The sequence below is a fragment of the Cebus imitator genome, unplaced genomic scaffold (genome assembly GCF_001604975.1).
Source record: "Cebus imitator isolate Cc_AM_T3 unplaced genomic scaffold, Cebus_imitator-1.0 Scaffold33, whole genome shotgun sequence".
Classification (NCBI taxonomy): Eukaryota; Metazoa; Chordata; class Mammalia; order Primates; family Cebidae; genus Cebus; species Cebus imitator.
The window spans coordinates 4,454,128-4,466,069 of record NW_016107348.1 but is presented as its reverse complement, the minus strand read 5'-3'; the positions used below and the strand labels follow the sequence as shown (position 1 = coordinate 4,466,069).

The 11,942-nt window shown below is 35.8% G+C and overlaps 1 protein-coding gene across 11 annotated transcripts in view; it reads right to left on the bottom strand.

Moving 5' to 3' along the window:
• SMG7 (SMG7 nonsense mediated mRNA decay factor) overlaps positions 1-11,942 on the bottom strand; it is an 81,884-nt gene that overhangs the window by 30,479 nt on the left and 39,463 nt on the right. For 10 of the 11 annotated variants that reach the window (XM_017524371.2, XM_017524363.2, XM_017524369.2 and 7 more), the window contains 3 exons: positions 10,699-10,730; positions 7,912-8,029; positions 6,073-6,205 (listed from right to left, as the gene is read on the bottom strand). In XM_017524371.2, the coding sequence (XP_017379860.1) occupies positions 6,073-6,205; positions 7,912-8,029; positions 10,699-10,730 (283 nt within the window). Of the gene's footprint in view, positions 1-6,072; positions 6,268-7,911; positions 8,030-10,698; positions 10,731-11,942 lie in introns of all 11 variants that reach the window. The other variant, XM_037737069.1, reaches the window with a different exon arrangement.

Sequence of the window (11,942 nt, the reverse complement as noted above, 5' to 3'; positions counted from 1 at the left end):
AAAAAAAAAAAAAAAAAAACAAACAGACTGGAAAACTAGGAAAGGCTGCACATCTAGCAAAAACAAAAAAGAAAGATCACAAAAAAAAATAAATAAAAATATGGTTGGAACATCATGTAGAATGTCTTGTAATAAAATTTCTGCCTGAACCCAAGAGTTTAAGTGGTCGTACCAGACAGAAAAAGCTCCTATTGGCTTAATGATTCTGGGAAAGAGAGCTCCAGTTGGCTTAGAGACAGTAACAAGATAGAATTAAAGAAGAGAAAAAGATGTTTCATAAGTTGAACAAAACAATGTCCTACCTTCATATAGGTTGACCCTGATGTAAATTATTTTGTAGTAATTTTCTGTCTGATAAGAACTTAGTTACTTCATTATACAGAAGTATTGACCAGGAGATATTCCTAAGGCTGGAGCTGAATAATTAATGCCTCTATTTCTTCCCAAATTACAGCCATGGAACTATAAAACTGGAAAATGAATCTACAAGCATTTGTCAACTTTCTTTTTACACTCAGAAAGTTAAGTGCCACAGAGGTCAGTGACTTGCCTAAATGGTCACGATTAGTTAGCACTAGAGCAGTAGTAGAACAGTTTCTGGGTTCCTATTTATCAAGTGATTTTTACACTATCCTGTGTCTCCTCAGCTCTTTATTCCATGCCAAGAACGAAAGATTGATCATGAAGATAATAGAATATTACCTTTTATTCTAATATAGAAACTCAGTAATTATACTTTCTTTTCTGTTCCTATTTTCTTAGAATAAAGGCCACTGTTCTGTTCTTTGATGTTTAAAAACAACCTACAGAGTGGTATGTCTTTACTTTGACCAGGAATTTGGTTCCGCTTTAAGCACTATGCTTTAACTGGTTAACAAAATGATAGCTAAGAAGTTAAAACCAAACCAGCCTGGGTAACATAGTGAGACCCCATTCTACAAAATATTTTTTAAAAGGAGCTGGTATATGCCTGTAGTCCTAGGTACTTGGGAGGCTGAGGTGGGGAGGATCACTTGAGCCACGGAGTTTGAGGCTGCAGTGAGCTATGATCAACCACTGCACTTCACCCAGGACAACAGAGTGAGCGCCTGTCTCTTTAAAAAAAAAACTAAAAAAACTATCTTCACAGAAAATGTTACTGTGGATAACAAAGCACCAGTCTCTTCTCAATCCATTCCAATCAGATATCCATCCTCAACACTCTGCTGAAGTTACATTTCATCAATACAAAAACACCATAAATTATAAGATGAACCATTATCTTATACAATATTGAGAACAAAACTCCAAGTTGCACGGTGACTTGTCATCTATTACAAACTTATCTCTATTTCAGATATGTTAAAATATGAAAAAATGTTTTAGAAATGAAGAAATATGGTATTAAGTTCACCAATGACTCCCATGTTGTCAAATCTAATTGATCACTTTAAATCTTACTTTCTCAGTGGCACTCAACAGGGTTGATGATTCCCTTCCTTATTTAGCTGTTTTTCTCCTGGCTTCCAAGGCATCTTCTCTCTCTCTCATATTCTCGTATTGCAATGGTGGCTCCTCCTATGCTAAATCTGTTACCATCTGACTAAGTCAGTGTTCTTTACTATAATCATAAAATTTACTCTGGCCCTGATGTTTCCACCGGGCTCCAAGCTTGTTTATTCAATTGCTTATTTCACATCTCTACTTAGATGTCAAACAGGCATCCATTTTAAAAGAGAAAAAGCTGCTTTCTCCCTAGTGTTCCCCATTTCAGTAAATGGTACAATCATTTGACTAGCTGCTCACATTGATAACTCTATCTGTTTTGACTCCTCCCTTACTCTGATTCCAGAAATTCAATCTAACCCATCTAATCCAAGTATGGCCAATAGGAGTTAAGAGTGTTAACTTCCATAGCTCGCTTCCATACCTGACCTAGCTTCCATACCTGATGCCATCATCCAGGGCTATCTTTTAAAAATGCAAATCTAATCATGTTCCTCCATTGCTTACTCTCCAATGACGTGCAATTCCTTTTTCTTTCTTTTTTTTTTTTTTTGGTGAAACAGGGTCTCCCTCTGTTGCCCAGGCTACAGTGAAGTAACACAGATGTGGCTCACTGCAACCTCAACTTCCTGGGCACAAGTCATCCTCCTGCCTGCCTCAGCTTCCTAGAGTAGCTAGGTCTACAGGTGTGCACCACCGTGCCTGGCTAATTTTTAAATTCTTTCTAGAATGCAGTCTCACCATGTTACCCAGGCTGGTCTCAAATGATCCTCTCACCTCAGCTTCCCAAAGTGTCAGGATTACAGCAACGAGCCACCATACCTGGCCTGCAACTACACTTAAAAGTAAAATTCAAAACTCAGCTTATAAGGCTATATGACAATCTGGAATTTGTCTACTTTCTCAATTTGATGGTAAATATGTACTGCATGTATTCAAGAAAGATGTATGAAACATTACTGTTAGTAATACCACTATGTTTCAATTGTCAATTCAAGAGAATATAAAAATGCAAGTGAGGCTGGCTGCAGTGGCTCACGCCTGTAATCCCAGCACTTTGGGAGGTTGAGGTGGGTAAATCACCTGAGATCAGGAGTTCGAGACCAGCCTGGCTTACATGGGTGAAACCCTGTCTCTACTAAAAATACAAAAATTAGCTGGATGTGATGGCACACGCCTGTAATCCTAGCTACTCAGGAGGCTGAGGCAAGAGAATTGCTTGAACCCGGGAGGCAGAGGTTGTAGTAAGTGCCACTGCACTCCAGCCTGGGCAACCAAGCGAGACTCCATCCCAAAAAAACAAAAAACAAAAACAAAAAACTGAAAAGTCCTATTAATGTATTAATGTTGTTAACTGATATCATAATGTGAGAATAAAGAAGTTTATTGATGTTTATTCTACAATTATCATAATTGTCAAACCACCGCCTGTGGAATGCAGTTGGGGAGAATCAAGGCTTATTACAAAAAATTTTTAAATTAATTTCAAAGACTACCCATGTTTTCCCTTAAAAAAACAATTTTTGAGACATTTAAATGATTTTATTATTCCCCCACTTATAAAATGTTTTTACAAATACCATACCCCCTCAATAAAAATGGTAATTCTTTACTTCCTTGCAGATCTTTTTTGATTTACCAATGTCTAGTTAAACCCTTGGGAATGTATCACATGTATGTCACGTAAAAAAAAAAAATAATCAAGATGTATGTCATCTTGATTATTTTTCAAGATGACAAACCAATCTGCATAATGGCCATTATAAAAATGTACTGCAGAAGGTGGATGCCTTCCCTCTTCCTCCAGCAGAGCCAGCTGCACCGCCTCCTTCCTACTCCTCCTACTTTAGTCATGTTCCCAGTTCTAACTTCTACTCAAGGGGGAAGGAAAAGAGATTTGAATCAGAAACAAGACTAAGGTTTTAAAACTGAACTATGCTTCAAAAATGGAAAGCAACCAGAATGTTACAGGATCTGTCCAAGAAATGATGGGAATCTGGGAATCCAACAGAGCACAGTTGAAAGCAGTGACTGAAAAAAAGTTACCACTTTTGTTAACATTCCACTGTACTAAGACTACTCAATTAACATGTAGAATCAAATTATATATATAATTTTATATGATTATCACTTAATAATCTTTTCATCTTACAAAATATTGGTAAGTATCAACCTGTAATCGTTTCATGTTTCCATTCTACAGTTATGCCATAATCTAACTATTATACTCCTGTAGAACATCAGTGTTGTTTTCAAATGTTAAGATGTGAATTATAGTTATCTATTTGTTTCCTTAAATGTGATCATTTCCCTCATTATTAAACATGCACTGATCTATGGACAAAGGAAAAGGTATTGCCAAAAACAAAAACAAAAAAACAAAAACCCTGGTAACTTTTGCACTTCAAACAACTCTAAATAAAATAAAAGGACAACAGAAGAAACTAGTGAAAAATGTTATAAATGAAGACCTTTTGGGAAAACAACAAAATGGTGTCAACAGTATTTAAACTTTCACTTCAAACTTTCTAATGATTTCAATTTGAACAACTGGTCCTCAGGAATAATACAACATTAGAGAAAATGCTTTATACACAAAAAAGCTCATCAAATTGTTAACAAGGAAAAGTTTACATTATGCTTATAAAACAGATACAAAAATGGATATATAGTGTGGTCTTAAATATGTAAAAAAGTATAAAAACACAAGAAAAGCATATATTAAAATGGTAATTTATCCAGAATGGGAGGACTAATAAACTTTTTTGGGACCTTGGGTAATTCACAAATTTCTTGCAATTGGTATGCATTACTTTTACAATCAGAAAAGAAAATAATACCTATTAATGTATCATCTTTTCATTTAGACTAGGTATTTCCTTAAAGGTAAAGATTCTGTCGAATTTCCCTCCATATCCTCAGCATCTAGTATAGCGCCTTACAAATAGTAGGCTTTTGACAGCTACTTGTAAAATGAATTAATCTTTAACATCTGCTTTAAGGACCAATTCCTCTCTCCAGAAGTATCCCCTCTCCAAAAGTATCAACTTTTTGATTGCTGCTAAAAGTTGGCATAAATTTAAAAATAAATTTTGAGACTAAAAACCACACGAGTTCTTTCAACAATGAACTGTGACGAATGTTTTAGTCTAAGTAAAACATAAATAACCTCCGAAATGACAGCTATTTGAATTGTTCCAACAGAGAGATTCTTTTTTTTTGAGACAGGTCTTGCTCTGTCACTCTGGCTGGAGTTCAGTGGCACAATCATGGTTCACTGCAGCCTTAAATTTCTGGGCTCAAGTGAGTCTCCTGCCTCAGCCTCCAGAGTAGCTGGGACTACAGGCAGGCACCATCACACCCACTTGAACTCCTGGGCTCAAGTGATCCTCCCACCTTGGCCTTCCAAGGTGCTGTGATTACAGGCCTGAGCTGCTGTGCCCAAGGGAGATTCTTTTTTCTTCATTCAAAGAGATGATAAAATAAAAATGAAGCCAAAACATAGGTAGCAATGGTCAAGCACTAGTATAGTGAGAACTGGCCAAAGATTTCTTTCAATGCAAGATTCTTGAAACCCTGTCTTAATATTCATTGTAAGATACTAATTTATATACAAAAATTTTATTACAAATGCTATTACAAATGGATGAGATGGTAATTTTCTAACAGATTCTGCTTAAAGAAAATTCAGTGGTCAAAAATATTTATTCTTTTACCTTGCCTGATTTAGAAGTTCTATCAGGATGTGACTAAGGAAAAAGAAAATCTCTGGGGACAATGAATAATACCTTATTATTCAAACAGAGGAAGAGCTACTCACTTCTTAGTTTAATAACATCTCAAAATCCAGATAAATTCCATTGTATAAATAATACTATGAAAACTCACTTGATATTACAAATTTTGACTATTTCCTATCTGGCACAACATAGCTGTTATTTTAATGACTACAGCTATACCCATAAATTCACATTTCCTCTATTACCACTTGTAACTAATTCTACTGTTTCACTAAGACTTTGTGCTCATTATCCCTTTTCTGTTCATACAGTTAAACTTCCAACCTTTAAACTAAACATCAACCTTTATAAGAGTAGAGACTTTGTTTTTTTTTAAAGGTCTTATGGACATTTGAATTAATTTAAGATTATAGGCTGGGCACAGTGGCTCACATATGTAATCCCAGCACTTTGGGAGGCTGAAGTGGGCAGATCACTTGAGCCCGGGAGTTTAAGACTAGCATGGGCAACATAGCAAGATTTCGTCTCTATAAAAAAAATATAAAAATTAGTCAGGCATGTCAGTGTATACCTTCGTCACAGCTAGTGGAAAGGCTGAGGCGAGAGAATCATTTCAGTTAGAGCGGTTGAGGCTGCAGGGAGCCATGATGGCACCACTGCACTCCAGCCTGGGTGACAAAGTGAAAGAGGTGACCACCCCCCCAAAAAAAAAAAAGATTATAGGTGATCAATCCCGATGGCCCACATAATGGTTACAAGAATTGTTTACATGAGGATTAAGACGTGTACAAAGAGCAGGATATTTACCACTAATAGTAAGAAAACTGGTATGCAATGCGGAACTCACCTGAGTATAGAAGCCACTAGCTGCCTCTAGGAACAGAGAAAGGTTTGCCTGAACTTCACTCCGATTCGGATTTGCTCGATTCTTTGCCTGGCCTTGTAGTGTTGTGATCTGATTCTTAAAGGCGTGATTCCAGCTGAAAACAAAATGTAATTCTATTTGGTATAGCAGTGACTCACTGGGCAGACACTGGTCCCCCTGAGAACAAGAAAGAACTGTCTGTTATAATTATACCATACTAGACAGTAAACCTGCATTAAAGTTACTCTCATTTAAATAACTTCATGCTTCCCTTTGAAGAAGACTAGACATGCAGTAGAATCCAACTGACCTTAGTAAACACTTACCAAATGTTCGAATAATCAGATTGTGGCTTCAGCTATTAATCTTTTAGAACTACTAGAGTTTATTTAGGAATCCCAGTAGAAAATCAGAATAGTGGCAAGATCAAAGTAAAAATAAGGTATTAACAAATTTCTACATATTATGCCAAAAGTGAAGGACTGTACCCTACCAAGTGACATGTATATGCGGGAGAGGGGAGGAAGATTTTGTAAACAGTAAGCCATATCTCTTATTTCCCCAAAAGTTATTTCCCAGAGCACTCAGTTTCACTGCTATTAAATAGTTTTGTTTATTTCTCTTGTGATTAACATTAAGAGGTTGAAATATAAGCCACATTTCAAATTTGGCTATTTAAAATAAGAAACAATATAATGCTGAAATATGGCATATCGAAGTCCTATTATAAAACGCTTTTCATTAATCTTGTCATATATAGAATCAGTTTAACTGCAGTTATGATGAATATACCCACTCTCTAACCTGGAAACCATAGTGGGGAATAAAAAAACTAGAATAAAAATATTACTAGCTTGATTAAAGGAAACAAACACAGATAAGAGGTTTACAATCTACCTGGAAAGTACTTACTTCTCTATCAATATCAACTTCTCAGGCTCTAGCGCTCTAGGCTTTTTAATGATTTAGGAGGACAATCACTTCCCTCAGCATTTCTGATGATATCCTATCCTTGACTCTAACATCACAGGATAAGGATTTTGATGGTCGTGATTTAGCTGAATTACTAGACTTCTTAAAAATATAAAGTATCTAAGACAGATGTGAATGATAGAAAAAAACTAATCTTCACCACAACCTAGGGTAATGGGCATTAGTAAACAAAGTATTCTTAATTGATTTTTAAATTTCTATCAGGCTAATGTCCCTATTCCAATTTATAAGGCAAAGCCTTCCACAAAAGACAATTACTCACTTGGGAATCTGGTTATCTGCATTTCACCCCTCATTAGAAAGAACAAGTGGAAAAATCTAAATACACAAAATCTTTCATTTTACTGGTGGTGGGGAAAGGAAACACTACCAATTTATTAGTTAAAAGGAGGAACTTTCCTTATAATGCAAATACATTTTCCTGACAGAGAAATTATAGAACTGCATTGACCAAAGAAAGATTTTTCTAAAATCTTTGATTTTAGAAATCACGATTAAGACTACTCTCAATCATGGCTTAAGTACAAGACTGACCACAGAGCATCCGAACACTCTTAGTATTTGAAATAGATGTATTTGCTTTTGTGATATACCCTAGAAGAGCTGCCCTAATGACCTTAATAAAATTCAACTCTAAACATTTCTCTTCTTACCTCCAAGACTATATCTGAAATAATAACAATGACCAAATATCACAAATTCTAGAATTTATTTCCACTGAAGGAGCTTACTCTGCAATAGGTTGAAAAATAACCAACCAAACTGTTTTAAAGTCTTGGTGAAATTCTTGATCTTACAGGGACTTCCCAAATGGTAGATAATACTTACAGATCCTGTTCTACTTTCTTGTCTAAAGCGTATTCCAAATCAGTAACTAGCATTTTCTGGTACAGGTCCTGCAGAGCCTGCCTGGATGTCCAGACTTCAGCTGGACCCAGCTTAGAATCTGAGTAACAAAAACAAAAACATAACAGTAGATAGATAAACGTTAAAACCATTACACCACACCAGTGACTCCTTCTTGTTCCATCCCCAAAGCAAAAGCTACTCTAAATATATTCCATAGAATGCTGCAGAAGTTTAATACTACTGTATTTCAAATGACTTTTACCTTTTTACTAAGTCTGGTTTACAATGCTTTTGTTTTCAGTTTTGAAATAACATCACGAAATGAAAAGTTCTTAAAAAAAAAAAAAAAAAAAAAAGAATGGTTTGCCCTTTGCTTTTTGTTTGTATTTCTGCCTATTCATATAAAAGGAAGCTGTATGTCTCACAGTGAGCCACCCTATTTGGAATAACACACTGCCAAGTTGGCCTGCTTCCTCTCATACTGTATCTCTTTGTCCAAAACAACTTTTTCTTCTTTTTTAAAGAATTCCCACAAATGTCCTTACAGAATTTTTACACTATCCAGCAGTTGCTCTGGTATTCTGCTACTCTCTGGTATTACTCCTACTCTCAATACATTACGCCAATAAGCCAGGACAGTATTATTTTAATGAGTGGTAGACTGTTTCCAAGATACTTTTGTGAGGAATCCACATTAGCCATTTAATGTAAACGAAGGCTTAGAAAGACTGGGATTAAACTGCTAAAGAGGTCAGATGAGAGACGGGGTGTAGGATGTAATCAGAACATCAGGCTATGACTATACATAATGTAAAATTGGGGCCATGCTGTCTGCCAGAGTAATGCAAGGCACCTTTACCTTTGCGATCACTGGGATTATGATTGCTCTAACTGACAGTAAGCTCCCTCAGTAGGTGAACTTAATAATGGACTCTTCACAATTATATATTTCCTAAAACTAGATGGGCTATTTAGTTTTGCTGCTACACAATGACATAATCTTCATTCTTCTTTAGGTTTAGCTATTAGTATATCTATAGCCACCACAATCCTATTTTGCAATGAGAATCTCCTGGATTTGAGTTAATGCTCCTAAGAGTTTACAGGCTAGTAAGAATAGAGTTTAGTATCAGCTCCTCGTCCCCAGTTAAGTTTTTAATCACTAAATAACAGATTTAGTCAACCCTGCTTTAATTCACTTATGGCAAGAAAAAGAAGTATAAAAGATTATTAATTCTCAATTATCAGACAGTCATTCAAATGAGACTTATTATCTTGGTTTCTGGGCAGCCGAAGGTCTCCTATAAAGGTCAAACCCTAAGACTATTTACTAAGGTTGTTCAACACCTAAGAAAAGGTAAATGATACAGACAGCTTGACATTGCTCCATGTTCTCTTTTCGTCATACAATAGATTATGTTGTCAATGCCTATTCAAGAGCATAATACAGTAGCTCTGAGCTGACACTGACATACACAATACAGATGATGACAATCTGTTAACAATGGGAAGAACTGAGGTGTTATGAGTAAATATATAAGCTATTCACTCCGCCCTCCCCCCCTTTTCCTTGAACAAGGTGACATGAGATTACCCATGAACTCTTAGGACATTAGCCTAAGAGACTCTAGAGTTGAGAAAAAGACATTTCAATAGTCCTTTTCCTCTTTGTAAATCTTAGCAGGTATGCTGTTTAATTCTTTTTTTGTGAATTTCACTGCAGAACTAAATTCTTCAAAAATTAGAGTAAGATTCATTAGTACATATTCCTCTTACATTTTAGGATGGCAAATGCTGTTACGGAGGGCATACTGATCACTACATAGTTATTCAAATGTATTTTCCAATTTTGTATTTACTCCTTTTTTTTTTTTTTTTTTTTTGAGATGGAGTCTTGGTCTGTCACCCAGGCTGGAATGTAGTGGCATGATCTTGGCTCACTGCAACCCACACTTCCTGGTTCTATCGATTCTACTGCCTCCGCCTCTGGAGTAGCTGGAATTACAGGTGCATGTCGCCATGCCCAGCTAATTTTTGTATTTTTAAGAGACAGGGTTTCACCACATTGGCCAGGCTGGTCTCAAACTCTTGACCTCAGGTTATCCACCCAACTCGGCCTCCAGAAGCGCTACGATTACAGGCATGAGCCACCATGCCGCTGTGCCTCATTTACTCCTTTCAATGGCTAAGTCTGGCAGTTATTCTTCTAAAAGACCTCAGCCATTATTCAAAGCAACAAAAATATGGGAGAGCAGAAAGGCAGTAAGATAGCTCACTCAATTTCAAGGACTTTCAAAAGAATTTTTCTGTAAATATTTTTTCTGAAGGTTTAGTTAATTATAAATAGGAAAAGAACATTTTCCCAGGAAGATATTAGCCTAATACTATAAGATATTTTGGTTTATATGGGGTATGTTATTTTTTCTGTATATCTTAAATCATTAATAAAAAGTTTCTTCATAACATCTGAGAAGGGAAAGAAAATTAAAATAATAAAAAGTTTCATTAAAAATTAAGTGATTATATAAACCAAATTAGGTAACATTCAATTCAGTATGCCATGTATTAATATTATATGCAATTCTCAACAATTATTTAAGCAAGAATTCAAACTATAACAACAATAAATATTTAAAGCAGACAGTAAATTATCATCCCTTCTGGCAACTAGGACAGAATTTAGTGCTGTGAGAAATAGAAGAAAGAGGATATCCTTCCATTAATTTAATGTACAAAATATGTTGTGAAAAAGAAATAAGCCAATACCTGTCATGTCAGCCTTCAGGACTTCTGCCTGCCTAGATAGAAAAAAAAAAAAAAAAAGAATATCCGTTAGAAACAAATGATACCTAGCTAATATCAATAACACTAAAAGTTAGGTGAAAGCATACACTACAATAAGGGTATACAGCAGCTATATCTGTGGCACTGTAAACATTATCCCTGCTTGAACATCAGGGTAGCACAAGGTCTTGGCAAATTAATGCCAATACTTAAAAGTTTAAGGACCCTTAGTGATCTCTTCTGCTAAGCAGAGTCCACTGTCTTGCTGTTTTCCTTCAAATGTGATTTACTTAATATTAAATGATACTCATTAAATTTTAAAAAATTCTCTCAATGCTGCCAAAAAACCTTACTACATTTCTCAATTCACTAGTCACCAAAACTATTTCAAATTTCTTCTCTTCTCAAGCTACGGATTCTATGCCCTTTCCACATCCCCAAATGACAGTTCCATACCTCAAGGAAAACAAAACAATTCCCACCTACTAAATATGTACTACATTTATACAGCTTACTTCTTACTTTTTCTTGTTAAAACACTAGAGGTACTGCTCCTCTCATTTGAGACCAATAATTCCGCTTAGGTATGTTCTTGCTAACCCTTCTTAAGGACTGACTATTCCTTTGATTTACCCCTCCCCTTTCAATAATTTTGAGACACCTCTCATTCATCTGAATCCTTCCTTCTCTTCAGCATTTTAACATGTCCAAGTACCTCACATATTTTAAAAACCTTCTGCCCCATTTTTCCCTCTAGCTGCTGCCTCTTTTCCCTTTCAAATTCTTCAATGCCTGTGCTCAAGAGGTCCAAAACTGAACTCAAGACCCATCCCCATCCCCTATCTCTAGTTCTAATGTTTTCTCATCTTAACAAATGCATCATAGCTTTCCAGTTGTGGAAAGCAGAAACCTGGAAGTCCTCCATGACAACTTTCTCCTAAACCCCTAACATCTATCAACTCCAAAAAGTGTTATCTACTAAATATATCTTGAATCTGTTGATTTCATTTCTTCTTCAGCCACTCTCATTAAAGAACCATCCCTTGGCTTTGTTTTCTACACTTCGTTCTTGCCCCATTTCATTCTGTTCTCTCAACAGCTGTCAGAAGATCTTTTAAAAATGCAAATCTGATCTAGCAACTACTATTTAAGTCACTTTGATGGTTTCCCATCTCATACCACATAAAATAGACTTAACTAACCAAGACCAACAAGGACTTACTTTA